Here is a 14144-nt window from a genome sequence, read left to right as displayed (position 1 = left end):
TGATACCAAAATCTTCAACTTAAACACATCAGGATCATTTTAGGTCAGATTTGAAAGTCATCTGAATCCCGCTCTTGAATCTGTTCCTTTGTTGCTTTATTGCAATTAGTCCTCAGAGTAACTAGAAAAGCCTACGTATGTTATGAATATTGCTTATTTTGGTTTAATCTGATTTCCTCCTTCTTGTCCTAATAAGTGTTATTATTAATTTGATGCATTTAAATCCCAAACTGTTATTAGGAATCCCCCACATAATGTCAGAAGAATACGAGAGGCTTTTATTTACAAAAGGAGAGGCTGGTGAAGAATTTTATCCCTGCTAAAAGCCAACAGGACTCTTTCATAGGCCAGGGCCTGAAATCCCTTGGCAAGCTGAACATCCTTGAACAGGAATAGGAACTTAGGTGTGCCTTGCATTAACACACCTCTTACTGTTACTTAATAATAACAATGCAAGGAATAGTCAGGCCTCTCCATTCCTTCTCTAGGCTTCCCTTTCTCCTTGAGAACATGTGGAAGGAAGTATCTGGATCAGACATGTCTAAGTTTACATCTGCATCAAGAGGCAGTGGAAGGAAAATGCCTGGAAACTAATTTGTTCAGGATTTTTTGTCAGAACGGCCCAGATGCAACCCTTTGATGGGTCTAGCTTCTAGGGGCTTTTCTGGACTGCAGGTATGGGTTGTTTGAGCCTATTTGTGTGATCGCATGTTGGGACTGTGCCCCACGTTGCCATCCTATTTTGAAAGATATGTCCCAAACTGTTACTGCATTACAAAGGTCAGAGATAGGAGCCATCTCAGCAGAGTATGGGACAGGAGCCTCTGGGGTCGGCCTCACTACTAACACGTACGCTTGTCGCGTTTCTGACAGCCCAGAGTGGTGACATCTGATCCCTCAAGTGCTGCAGCACTGGCAGCGATACTGCCCTACCAAAAGAGGCATCCGAGGAAGACGCTTGTACCAACACACAGTGGATGAAAAAATAATGAAAACCAGAGTACCATCTTGCCCTGAAGATCAGTACGGGCCAGTCAGGGCAATATTTTGGCAATACTTAAGGAGGCTGATCACTGAGGTGACATGGGATATCATACAAAGGGAGCAAGGTGGTACTAGCTTTTGCAGTGACTGAGGAATCAGGAGGTGGGTAAGAAAAAAACCTCATTTTAGTAACCAAATGGACTATCCACTTCTAAATTAACTTTGGAACATGAATATAATTAGGCTTAATTACAAACAGGTTCTAATAGGACTAGAAGGAAAAACAGGTTAAACAAAATAATTACCATTCATCATGCAGGCAGGTTTAGCTCCTGGATTAGTTGCAATTAAATTACTTGGCAACACTGAATAAAGATTGAATTTATGATATTTACAGCAATAATTTCATATCATACTACAGGTAAAATAATTTTATTTGGAAATCTTATCTTTCCTCTGTGAGGGGTCACATTGATGCTACTGTCATGCCTGACTAAATGATAATCAGTTTGCCAAATGAGTTCAGGAGTTACCATAAAAAGTCCTAAAACTGAGCTGTAGATGAAAGTCATTCCTTCTGCTGGTATAATATTGTGTCTTACAGTAACTTCTACTTTCATGCCACTTTATCTAATCAGTATTATAAAGACCCAAGCAATGAGGATTCCAGCCCGTGAGAATTCTCTGAAATTTAATTAAAGTTGCAAATGCTCCATTCCACAGAAGGACTTTTTTTTAAGCCTTGTACAGATGGAAAATTCTACAAACAATTTACTAATCAGAGCTCTATTTCTGTACTCCATATGAATGTGAAATTTTACAGTACAGCTCATCCTTAAATTTGGGACAATTAGACCATACATTTTGCTATTTAAGTAACTGTCTTCTACCCCTGTTAATGCACCTGAACTTGATTTGCTGTGAAAACAGGGATTCTGAAGCATATAGTGCATATCATTTATTTGTTGCCTTTGATAGATCTGCAAAACTAAAAAACAAACAACTGTTTCCTCATCCCCTGCTGAATAATGTAGAAAACTAGTCATGCAAAATAAAAAAGATATGTTGTGCAGTAGCGTAAATTATCTCTGAAGGTAAAATCTGAATGACTCAGGAATACTAATTTCTGAAATCTTACTCAAGAAAGTGAGAAACTAAATGATTTAATAGCTAACATATCCAGGACTATAAGTTTTGCTTTTCAGGACTGACTCTACATTCTTGTTGTGAATGTGTTAGCCAAATGTAACAGGATTCTTTTCAGGAGCCTAAAGAATGTGGAGCAGCGTAATTTCTTCAGTGAAACAAGAATAACTGTATTTTAAAAACAGGAAGAAGAATCCTTAAAAATAGTTGTGCTAATCAAGGTCCTGAAGGTGGTTCACTGGCAGTTAGAAATATATGGCAAGAAATTTGAAAATTTGCCCTTGCCTTCACGTTAAAAAAGGTACACAGGAAAAAAAAAACAACAAAACCAAACCCCAACCCCCACTTAATCAAATGGAAAAAAGTCTAAATGAAAAATATGGGGTGCAAAAATTCACCGGGACTGATGCCAGTTTGTTCCATCTGACATTTGAGCTATTTGTACTAACTGGGAATAATGAATATTAGATTAAATTATTACTTGATTAGAAAATTAAGTGTAGGAATACAGGTAAAATGTGATGACTAAATTTGTTGATTTTCTAGTGTCAATTATTTTTCCCTTAAATATACACAGTTCTATTAGTAAGAAAATATATCAATTAGAATTGGTTAAGCCCAGAAGTGTTGTGTCTACCTAGTTCTACAGATTTCAGTGTAATTAAGGATGTCTCTATTAGCTAGAAAAACCTGCATAAACCAAAGAAAATGCATGTAATGGCTGTAAATGATTTGAATGTATTTTGACAGTAAAAGGCAGTTTACCTTGTATCTTGGGATTCATTCAATTTAAGGTAGGATTCTATGTTTTCTATATGAGAAACAACTAATAGCTTTATTTTAATACTGCACATTGTCACACACTTTACATTGATGACTCATTCTGGTCACAGTTCACATAAAGAGTTATTATGTGTATGCACTAAATCACTTGTCTTCTCTCTGAGGTAATGGGCATAAGAAATCTCCAATGGTACTATTTTAAATTACACATGTTTATTGGAAGGAAAATGAACTGTAACCTTTTGTATTTGTAGCATCCATCACTCATGCACTTTCTCAAGTACTTTTAATTTAATGATGGTTAAGGTAAAGCATATAGCAACCCTGTGTTTCTTGAGCAGAAATGCACAAATTTAAAAAACCCCTGTATGTATAATTATCATATAAGTTTTATACGATTCCTAAAAAAAAAAAAAAAATTATCAATATGCCAGGTGTGTTTTTTTTTTTTTCCCCAGCTTTACTTCCATTTTGCACAAAGACTGATTTTTTTTTTATGTTCTAGAAGCCCCTTCTGAGGAATAATAAAAATTAGAAACAGCTAAGGGTAATGACAAGACTTTTCTCTCATGAGTGCAAATTACATACCTTTACATTTACTTCTTAACACAGATGTACAAAGCCCCTTTACTGATTTGGATTTTAGTCAATTTCTAATTTAATCAGATACCATTTAATAAACTGATGGTTGGGTATTATTATGTCTGAAGTTAAATTTTTCTCACCTCATCTTAAAGAAAAACAAAATAGGAGTGGAAGACTTACTGAAAAGGACAAGGAACTAACAGCATGGTCAAACCATTCCCATTTAAGGCATGATTGAAATCTAAGCTTACTTCTTATGGAAAAAAAAAGAAAAATAAGATGTGACAGGTAATTTTGTAAAGAAGATTATAAAAAAAGTGGTCTTGCTTATCTTTTCCTTAGTAAGAAGAGAACGCAACAAAACCCCAACACATTTAGCAAAAGTTAAAAGGAAGTAGATGCTTAATACACCAAATTGTTAAACGCATCCAAGACTGTAGTGTAGGAGTATTAGAAGATAATGCAGGAAAATTGAAAAATAATTAGAAAACACAGTAATTGTGGCACCACCTGAGTTATCACTGCAAAGGCTGTTACTGCTCATGAGCATGTTGAACAACACATAATCTGATTGTTAGCTGTGGTTAGAAGGGAATTTCCTCTCCTGTGTGTTGCTGAGCGAGTGAAGTGCTTGGAGGGAATTTGACATTTTTCACTGTACCATTGAGCTATGAGCAGTTACAGGCAATGTACCTGACTGAACCAAGTGGTACTGGTTTTCTGCTACAGAATGACTATACTCCTCTTTCCAGTGATTATTCTTTGTAGAATTACAGATAAAAAAAGAAAACGGTAAATGCATGTGTGACTGGTACCTGGAACTACAGCTAATGACTTCTTTATGCTTTGGATATCACAAAATACAGATTGCACATTTTATTTCTAAAAAATAATGTCTACTTTCACTTTCTAAATTACATAAATCTACCAATTTCCTTATGTAAATAGCTCCGGACAGTTTTCAGAGAAAAAATTATTTAAACTGACTGTAGACTTCTGAAACCATAATAGTGGGTTTAAAACTACATATTTCTAAACAATTCTGCTTCTATAGTTGTGTTAATCTTTTTAATGATGCCTTGTGAGCTTTGAATAGCCTAAATCTAAACACACAAAAAGCCTCTATGCTCATGAGCAATGCTCTTCCACCCATAAGGTGCTGTCACTGTGCAACTGAAAAGAGCAAAGATTTAGGCCAACATAAATAGTAATCCTGATCCAAGCCTCCTCCTCCTGCACACATAATTAGGAGATATTCCAAGACATATTTTCCTGAGAACTACTAAAGGGATGACAGTTCACAAATGTTTCTCCTGCTGTTACAATAATCCCCACAGTCATGGGTTCGTGTTGAGGGGACTTAGTCAATTGATAAGAACAAAATCTTTTAACATTACCATCAGCTCTTTGTGGCAAAGCAAATTAATTCTCTTTCAATACCTATCTGTATGTTATTTATTATTAATCACGTGCTGCTGCATTGCTTGCATTTACATATGTTTAACTTCATGTTTATAGGTCACATCCACAGAGTTTAACACATATAGGTGTATGTGTCTGCAAATATTTAAAGACCAGATGTATACAAAGTCTCTGCCTGGAAGTGCAGAGAGACTATTAGTGGGATTTTGGATGCCTAAATCCCACAGAAAGTCCTGAGAACCCTTTTGGCTCTCTGCTGGCATCTTTAGGTGCCTAAATGCCTTTAACATATTGGTACTGTGGGCGCAGCTCAGTATATGAGAAACTGTAAGCGATCCAAGCTATTGAATAGCAATTGCTCCTGTATACATACTACTGTATAGATAACACGTACACTATCTTTTAAAAGGAATGGAAAGAGAAGCCACTGATAGAGTATCAAGAATTTGTAAATATCAGCTCTAGAATATGATATGATCCATCCAAATACGTACACATTATTTCAATAAATGTACAGCAGGTTTTGCAAAACTGGCAGGAGAACATACAGTATTTAAAGATAAATAGGTAATTTCTGGCAAAACTAACTTTGTTGCAATTGATGGGATTGGTTTGCTTATGTGTATTAAGTTGATGGTGATGGGTTTTTCCCAAGGCCTTTCCCATCACCTTTGATGTCATTCTGCACTCACTGAGAGCAGAACAAAACCCAACAGTTTTATACTGCATTTTCCTTTCATGCTCTTTTAGAACTTATTACGATGACTGTTATATAAAACACCCATTCACTGTTCTCAGTCCAGCAGCACCAAGATAGCAGAGCAATCACACACTACATTTTCTATTTGCTAAGCAAAAGCCTCCAGAGCAAGCTCATTTCATTTGGAGACAACCCACGACAAAGATTTAAAAAGGGACAGAAAGGTTATGTTGCAACTTGGAAGAAACCAAAAAATACCCCTACAACATGAACTGATTCTGTGCTGCTCTAACTTTTGTTTACTGTCTCTTACTTGTTGCCATGCTTGAGTGACACAACATAGAGTATTTTCCTGCTCTAGGTACAAAGAAAGCTTTTTTCATTGTGTCGAAGCAGCCCAGAAACCTGCCTGCTTCCTGTCAGAGCACAGTATACAAACTCTGAAGAAAAGGGTAAAACAGCTCCAAGCTAAAAAATAGAAATAATCTCAGACAACAGAGCAATTTCATTGTTTACACGACCCTCTGCTGCTTACAAAGAGGATATATGGCAAAACGAGATTATTTTGTTGTATGTCTGATTGTACAGTGCTGTGACGTTCCACCTGGTAGCCTGTGGGTGCCAGGGAAGATTCAAACAGCAGGAGTTAGCCAGCCTCATAAAACAGGACAAATAAAGTTGGCTTGCCAACTTCTAAGCACTTCAGTAATTTTTCAGAATATTAATCACATTTGACAAATCTACTCAAATATGTTCTGGATTATTACAGAAGAAGCATTTATGATTTTCCTGTCTTCTGTATGCCTTGACAAAAGTGTTCTAAAGGAAATAAAATTTCATTATGAACCAGCGCAGAATACAGCTGGGCACAGGAAAGACTAGGAGTCCTGTTTGATAAACTGCACAAAGCTGTATCTTGCTAAATGGCGACGAAAAAAATCAGATTGGAATCTGAAGCAAAATTTCTGATAGTAGCAAAATGTGCACATTATGGCTTTAAGGAAAAAAATTACAGGAATGAGGAAAATGAGAGGTGGCTCATCCCTTGAACTTGCTGTCATTGAGAGTTTCTATATTCACTTCACAACTCAGGATGAGGGGAAAAGAAAGAGTAATTGGGGAGTCTGAAAAACTGCAGATGGAACATCTGATGTGAACTGGCACTGACAGAAAGCAGCCTCTGCTATGGAGAAGCATCAGATGAGGAGAAACACCATACATGCTTCCTGTTAAATCGAGATGTATAGAAGAACAGAGAAAAAAGATACATCCAGTCTGCTGAGTGGCCAGGGGCATGGACCTTCCTTCATTACCTGGGGCTGGGTGGCTACTTTAGAGTTCGAACATGGAAGCCAAACAGCAGAACTGTGACCACAAGCCAGCCAAATCCTCACTCGGAGCCAAACGCTCCAGCATGGAACAGATTTTATTTTTACAGCTATGTTACATTTTCCTTTATTAAGCTGCCTTAGATTTATTTTTAAAACTTTTTTTTTTTTTTTTCCCTTCCCCTTGGACAGGCTAGCACTTTCAAATCTCTCAGTAATTCTGAAAACAGGTCTTCTTTATTGATACAGTGGACATCTAGTAGTGTATTAAAATGCATGCCAGTATGGCTGGAGCTTATTGGCTGAAAACCCAGAGCTATTCCTGTAGAACCCAACGTGGCAACACACACTTGCTCTGGAAGTGGCTGTGGCAATTTTTGGTTGTTAATGCCGCTGTACTGGATGTGATCAGTCCAAAGCAGAGTTGGGAGAATGGAGTGTGTTGATGGGTGTCAAGTCAAAGGCTGGCAGCCTCTCTCGTCTCCCAGTGGCAGCGGGTTTTCCTGAGGCTTCAGGTGAACCTCCCTCCCTTTGCCTGGGATGTGCAGAAGGCAATTCCAGGGGCGGTGCAGGGGCAGGAGCTTCTGTCAGGGTGGCAATGGACTTTTTTAACTGGCCTATCTAGATTTACCTGTCAATACCTTATGCTAATTGGGAGAGATTAAGTATTGCTATAAACAAGAATTGGATGAGGCTTCAATTTCCCAAACACTAACACAAATTCAAAATGTGGATGTGCTCAAACTTTCTGAACACCAGAACTACCCGCGTTGCACTTGCGCCTATACTCTGTTTGGAGGAGGCTGTTGAAGGCAAACCTGCTGAGGGACAGGGCAGTGGCATGGCAGCAGGACACCAACTTCCCTCCAAAAATGTCTACTGCTGGCTGAAAGGGGAATGGGCTGAGAAATCAAGATAGTGTGCTAATACAATTCTCCCACTCATGTGTTGTGCGACCTAACTCTCCCCACCTACTACTCTTTTGCAAAGGTCCTGGAAATAGACAGCAGCAAGGCTAGCAGCTTTGTAGCAGGGAAAATACCATTCAGGCTTTTAGGGCTTTTATGCTTCTGTTGAAGTCACTCTCTAAAGTGCTGTTTCAGATCCCACTGAGGATCAAAGATACGCATTAAATTACACTATTGGATCCTTTTCTGCAAAGATGACAGAACTGGGATTTTATACTCTCAGCAAGAAGGCTACAGAACCTTGTAAACTATTAAGAAAATAGCAAAGAAAAAAAAAAAGAAAAAGAATATTGTAATAACTGCAACCAGACTTTAAAGTTTTCTAAATACCAGTACTCTCAGGCAGGTAATGGTGTAAATATATTTTTTTTCCAAAAGTTAAGACAAACCTAAATCATGCCAAACCACATGGATAACTTATAATTGCAATAGAAAAACAACAGTATTACGTTATCCAACATTGCCAGTTGTACCTACTCTGGGATGAAAACAACAAAGCTTCTAGGGAAGATAAAGGCAAAACATAAAGATGACTCATGTAAGGAAAGCTCAAAAGTGTGTCTTAGTGAGAAAAGAACCCCATAATCTCAAGATCTTGTTTGACTTTGTTTATCTATGCTTAAATAAATGTAAGTTGTTAAAATGCACAGCCACATTACTTAATGTGGGTTAACAAAGTATGAAACCATCTAGTAAACTCATGATTCATGGCTGTACTTGTAGAGAACAGCACATACACTTCTCACTGAGGTACTCTGGATTTGAAAATCACAATATGGGTTGTGAAGTTTTTTAACATAAGCAGTCTACTTTTCAGATGTTCTGAGCACCTGCAACTCCTACAAAGATGGAAGGGGCTCACATTACAGTAATGGTGCACTGTCTGTCCAACTCACTTATTCTTGCAAGCACTCTGGGGACATGTCTGCTCCAATCTCAAACTACATTCATGGCAAATTTCATATGTAACACTAAACGAACTCTCACACACTCTCTATTAGGTTTGAAGGATAATAAGAGACAAACAGCTTTACACTGCTAATGTGGTATGCCACTGAAGAGCCTGAGAGCAGAGTCAGACCAAGTAAGCTGGCTAATGCTGACCCAGGTGAAGGGAGTACTGCTGGCAGTTGCTTGTGTATTTCCTTTACCAGAGGTTAATGCCCTTTTCTAGCAAAAGCTTTGTCTTTCTTTGCTCTCTCTTCCTTCCTTTTTTCCCTTTTCCTCTTCCTTTTTCCCTTTCCATCCTCTGTCATTTCACTAAATTGGGTTAGAAAGTAGACAAACAGTGAAAATAACAGGACTAAAAAAGAAATAACCTCTGCCAGTGAGATGGGGACATCCAACAGGGAGCAGTAAATATTTCCACCTGGATGTCACTGGTGATGAGCAGGTTACTCTGCCTGTGCCTCATGCCCTGATGAACTCCACACGGGTCAGGCACGCTCAGGAAGGATGAGTGCAGCATGATACAGGGCCATGAGAGGGCTGCGAGGACATGGAGGGGAATGGAAACAGGCTAACAGACACAGGTCTAGTTAGTGTGCAGCAAATAAAGATCAGGAGGAAAGAGGATATTTCTTCACCAATATATCAGGAATGAAAAACAAGAAAATGGTCACTTAAGCTGTAAGATAAGAGTTGCTTAAAAGCAAGTGGGTATAAAATTCCTGTGTGTCTAGAAACCAGGCAGAGGTTTCTAAAGGCAGTTTTCTAAAGAGCAGAGCAAGGGAGGCTCTGTAGAGCCCCACAGCAGTTACTTAGGTTACAGCTGCCAGCCAAGTATTCAGCCTAAGCTGGCCCATTTGTGAGCATGCAATGCTGGGGCTGCTGCCCATCTCAGCCTGCCCACTTACCCTCTGTCTGCACCACCATGCACACTCCCTGCACAAGAGCTCGCCGCTGGCACAGACTGCCACACGGGGAAGAGGATCAGGAACAGTGCCAAAGTGGGAATGTCAGCTGAGGGATAAAATGCCCACTGACTGTGGAAGTTCTATGTGGGAAAAACAGTGAGGAGCTAGAAGTGGAGGATGACACCAAAAGGGCAGAAGCTGGTGTGAGAGAGATGCAGCAGGCTTTGTTCTGATGTCCTAATCAAGGCTAAGTTGTACGTTATTGCGCAGACACGGCTGGATGTCAGACTGTTCAGACAACAAGGAGAGTCAGGCCAGCCAAGGCCGGGCTCAGAACCTGTGAAGAAGGGGCCACGCAAAGAAAAAAACTGCACTACAGGATCAGTTTTTCCATTTATTTTCTCAGAAGCATTTGCAAATGAAACTTTTCTGGGGCTTGAGAACCTTTGGCAGGGCTGGAGTGGCAATGACTAAATAAGAACAGTAAGCATTTTAATCCAGAACAGCATCATCAGCTCTCTAAATATAAGAATAATTAATCTTTTGATACGTGCAGCTCAGTAAAAATACAAAACCTCAGGAGCCATCCTTTGGATTAAGGCAGTGTGGGAATTGGGAATTTACACTCCCCAGGCTCTGCTCTAATGCTTCAGGTACAGTTGACTTTTACTCCAAGTAAGACAGTTTTTCATGACTTGCCTTCATACATTTTCAAAGAGGGGAGTGTCCAGACATGGAGTTACTCTGGAGTAACTAACTACCCACGTAGGCAAGCCCCAAGCCCTAACAGCTAGCACTGGAAGGAAATATCTTCAGCACTCGGGTGCAGAGCCTACGAGAACTTACATACTCGGTTTCACGCAGATGAATTTATCTATCAGCTTTCATAGGGTTGCTCATGCACATGCCAAAATATTTATGGGATTGGGGCCCTGCTTTGTAGAAAGAGATGTGTCCTGTGCTCCAGAGTACCACCTTAAATACGAATGCCTGGACTGAACGCTAATGTATCCCATCATCTCTCCCATCTCTCTGATACCATTCCAGTTGGCTCTCGCACTCCCAGATAGTTCACACATGTTCACTCGTACACAAACCCTACGGCACCTCTTCCCCCCTGAAGAAACTCAGCCAGCTGTTACAAAATTCAGACATTTCATTAACACAGTTTACTGGCTGATACTGCCAAGCAAAATAGAGACAATTAATAATAATCAAGACTGAAAGGTCTGAGACAGCCTATGAGTAAAGGATTGTATGAGTTGTTTAAAAAGGACAAACTTGCTCCTGCCTGGGGTGCTAGGGAACAAAGGGTGGTGATGTATAACCGGGGAGGAAAGAGACTCTCTCCGTGGCTTTTGGAGATTACCGTGTGAATGACAGGAGCGGCAGGAGCAAATACCTCTTTTCATTTGCCTAGCCTGCTGGAGAAGAATAGCAGTGCTTGCCAATGAAGCTGCAGCTGTGCTTCAGCTCCATTTAATCATTGCATATGACTGAGGGTTAATTAGCTGCCATTCTTACTGCTATTTGTTGTTCTAATGAAGATTTGCATAAATGTAAGACTAGGGGGTAACTGATACTTGATTTTTCCCTTCAGAGAGGCTGGGGGTGGAAAGCTCACCCATCCCAAGTGTTTATGTTTGTGGGGGATTCACTGTTGCCTTTCCATTTGACCTGATCTGCTTCTGGCTGATGAATGGTGAACAAAGAGTTCAAAGTTGCTTATAAAATCGAGTTCCCTGTTGGGCTTCTGACTTTAGAAAGTGCCAAACCAGTTAGATAAAAAGAGGATCAAGGGATCAGAAAATACACCTGGTAGAGAAGAAAATACATATATGCACATTTCTCTATCTATATATGTACTTATATATATGATATATTTCAGTGATAGGTATCTCACTGATCTATCTATCAGTGATCAGTCTATTTACTTATCTATCTATCTGTCTGTCTATCTATCTATCTATCTATCTATCCATCCATCCATCCATCCATCCATCCTATTCAATCTGGATGGCAAGGAACCAATCATTTGTTAATGAAAAAATTTCATTTTTTAAGAAAACGGACGGGCAGTACAACCAGAACAAGCTGTAGCATATTAAGCAATATGCTGAAAAGTAACAACTTGTAAGTTTTTGCAAGCCCTCTGTTGTACATCACTAATACTAAAAGTTCACTTTTTACTATCTAACACAAAATAGGTGATCTCAAAGGAAGGCGAAAATGGCTCAGCAGTTCACAGCTACCTGCCATCAGCATCTCAGGTGAGCAAAATTCACAATACAATTTAAAAAATAGCACACATTCCTCAAAAAAATCATAGGAAAATTTTAACATGAAGCCATAACAAGATCCAAAATTGCTTTCTAAGTAATCAGAACAATTGAAAATGAAACATCATAAAATGGTTGTATTTCCTATAGTCATGGCAACATTTACAGCTACTAACTGAAAGAAACTGAAAAAAACTCTCCTATTTTTAGCATAACTTGTTGCATATGATCATATATTAGAGGCAACTGTTTTCAGTGTTCCTCTTACACATTTGGTCAGCTAAAACTGCTGCTTGACAGCATTTGTAAAATAGTCTAAGGGGAAGAGGAAGATTGAGCAGGCAGAGGTGGTAAATTTTACATTTCAAATCACTGCTGGCGGGTGGCCAGCTCTCAAGCTGATTGTATTCCTCCAAAGAGAAGTGGCCACAAATGAGCACATACATAGTGCCAGTTTCTCAATCCCAACACAGCTCTTAAGTGTCTCCAGCTCCTTACCTGGTCTCTAAGACATATGAGCAAATATTAATTTGCTTTTCTTTATACTTTTTTCATCAATCTGCCTGACTTCTTATGGGGACCTTTGCCTGTTTTGGGGTAGACACTAGAAGAAGTTCGATCGTTCAGAGACAATCTTTCAGAGTGCATCCAACACACCTGAAATAAATGTGCCTGAAATGGTAACACAGGGCTCTTCTTCTGCTCCAGCTCTGAGGTGGAAGGAATGCCACGGGTTTTAACCCTACATACAGTAATGAACCCACAAGAACATAAAGATTCAACTGCATTTTTGCCCACTTTCATCTTATTTTGAGCTTTGAAATAATTCAGTTTTCTGTTACAGTTTTTGACTCAGCCCCTGGTTACACAAGAGTCTCACATTCTGCTCTTTGCAAAGCAATTTTTAGCCTTTTGGTTGCGGATAAAAGTTTAAGACCAGGAAACCTAAAGCTGTAAAAACTAGATGGCAAATTAGAAAGAACTACTGAAGCATGCAATAAAAAAGAAACCAGCAACAGCCCTCGAGATGTGTAAATAGATTGGTTCATTTTTCTTCAATGATTCTTTAATAATTTCTATGAACTACAATTTTCCAAGGCTACAGTCAGAATCATTCATTGGTAAATAGGGTAAGAGAAAGGGGAAATTACAGATCTAGTGGTCAATGGCAGAAAACAAATCTAAAAGAGCTGAGGGAAGAGGTTAAGTGCTATGCTAGTTAGTAAGAATGACAGCTTGCTTTGAGTACTCACACTGGCTGTCCAGGATATTGAATAAACCTCATTTAAATTAATTTTCATTATTTGTAGAGTCTGTGTTAGACATCTATCATTGTCACTACTATTAATATTCTTTTCAGAGACCATATTATCAGCATATTTAAATGAAAGCTTGCCTTTTCAATATTTATTAACTCATTAATATTTCTTGGTACTAATATCCTAGTTGTAATATCCAAATTAGTGCCTACTACAAGGTATTTTCTACTGATTAAACTTTTTGAATTAAAAGATTCTTATTCTTAAGTATTAAAAATTCACTTGAGTTCCTGAAATTGTTTCCTTTCTATACCATGTCTTAATTTAAATGAATGGCATTACAAAATTTACATTTTTATAGTTTTTTTTAGTAGGTAGCATTAGAATAGTGAACTGACCACATTCTAGTAGCTGACCAAATATGAACTGTGAATGAATGTGAATGTGAAAGTTAATTCATCTTACCCGGGTTGCAGTCTGTGAGGAGGGAGCAGATGGAGAGGAGAACTTTAGAAATGGTTAATGCTGGACTCCAGTTGTCTTTCAAAATGTCCAGGCAGATGACGCCTTGGCTGTTAATGTTACAGTGGTAGATTCTCGTCCGAAACGTTACCTAGAAAAGAGTGTGTCTAAGTACAATGGTGTTCAAGCCAATAATGACACGACTATTAAGCAATTAAAATATTACTTGAACTAACATTCTGCTTTCCTGGCTGGAATGACAGTACTCTGCTATTGTCAGTTAAAGACTGGGCAAGACAGGGATATTCATACGAAAATAAGGAAAACAAAGTCTGTGTCTTCCACCTGTGGCCAGCAGCAGAACTGGTTTGT

General features: G+C 38.8%; 1 protein-coding gene across 1 annotated transcript in view; it reads right to left on the bottom strand.

Annotated features, from left to right (window-relative positions):
• Positions 1–14144, bottom strand: part of LOC103779965 (ubiquitin-conjugating enzyme E2 E2-like) — a 64354-nt gene that overhangs the window by 10603 nt on the left and 39607 nt on the right. The window contains exon 3 of the mRNA XM_008947611.1: positions 13776–13923. Coding sequence (XP_008945859.1) covers positions 13776–13923 — 148 coding nt within the window. The remainder of the gene's footprint in view (positions 1–13775; positions 13924–14144) is intronic.

Source organism: Merops nubicus, unplaced genomic scaffold (assembly GCF_000691845.1).
Source record: "Merops nubicus isolate BGI_N331 unplaced genomic scaffold, ASM69184v1 scaffold6679, whole genome shotgun sequence".
Taxonomy (NCBI): domain Eukaryota; kingdom Metazoa; phylum Chordata; class Aves; order Coraciiformes; family Meropidae; genus Merops; species Merops nubicus.
This window is presented reverse-complemented; position numbering and strand designations above follow the sequence as displayed.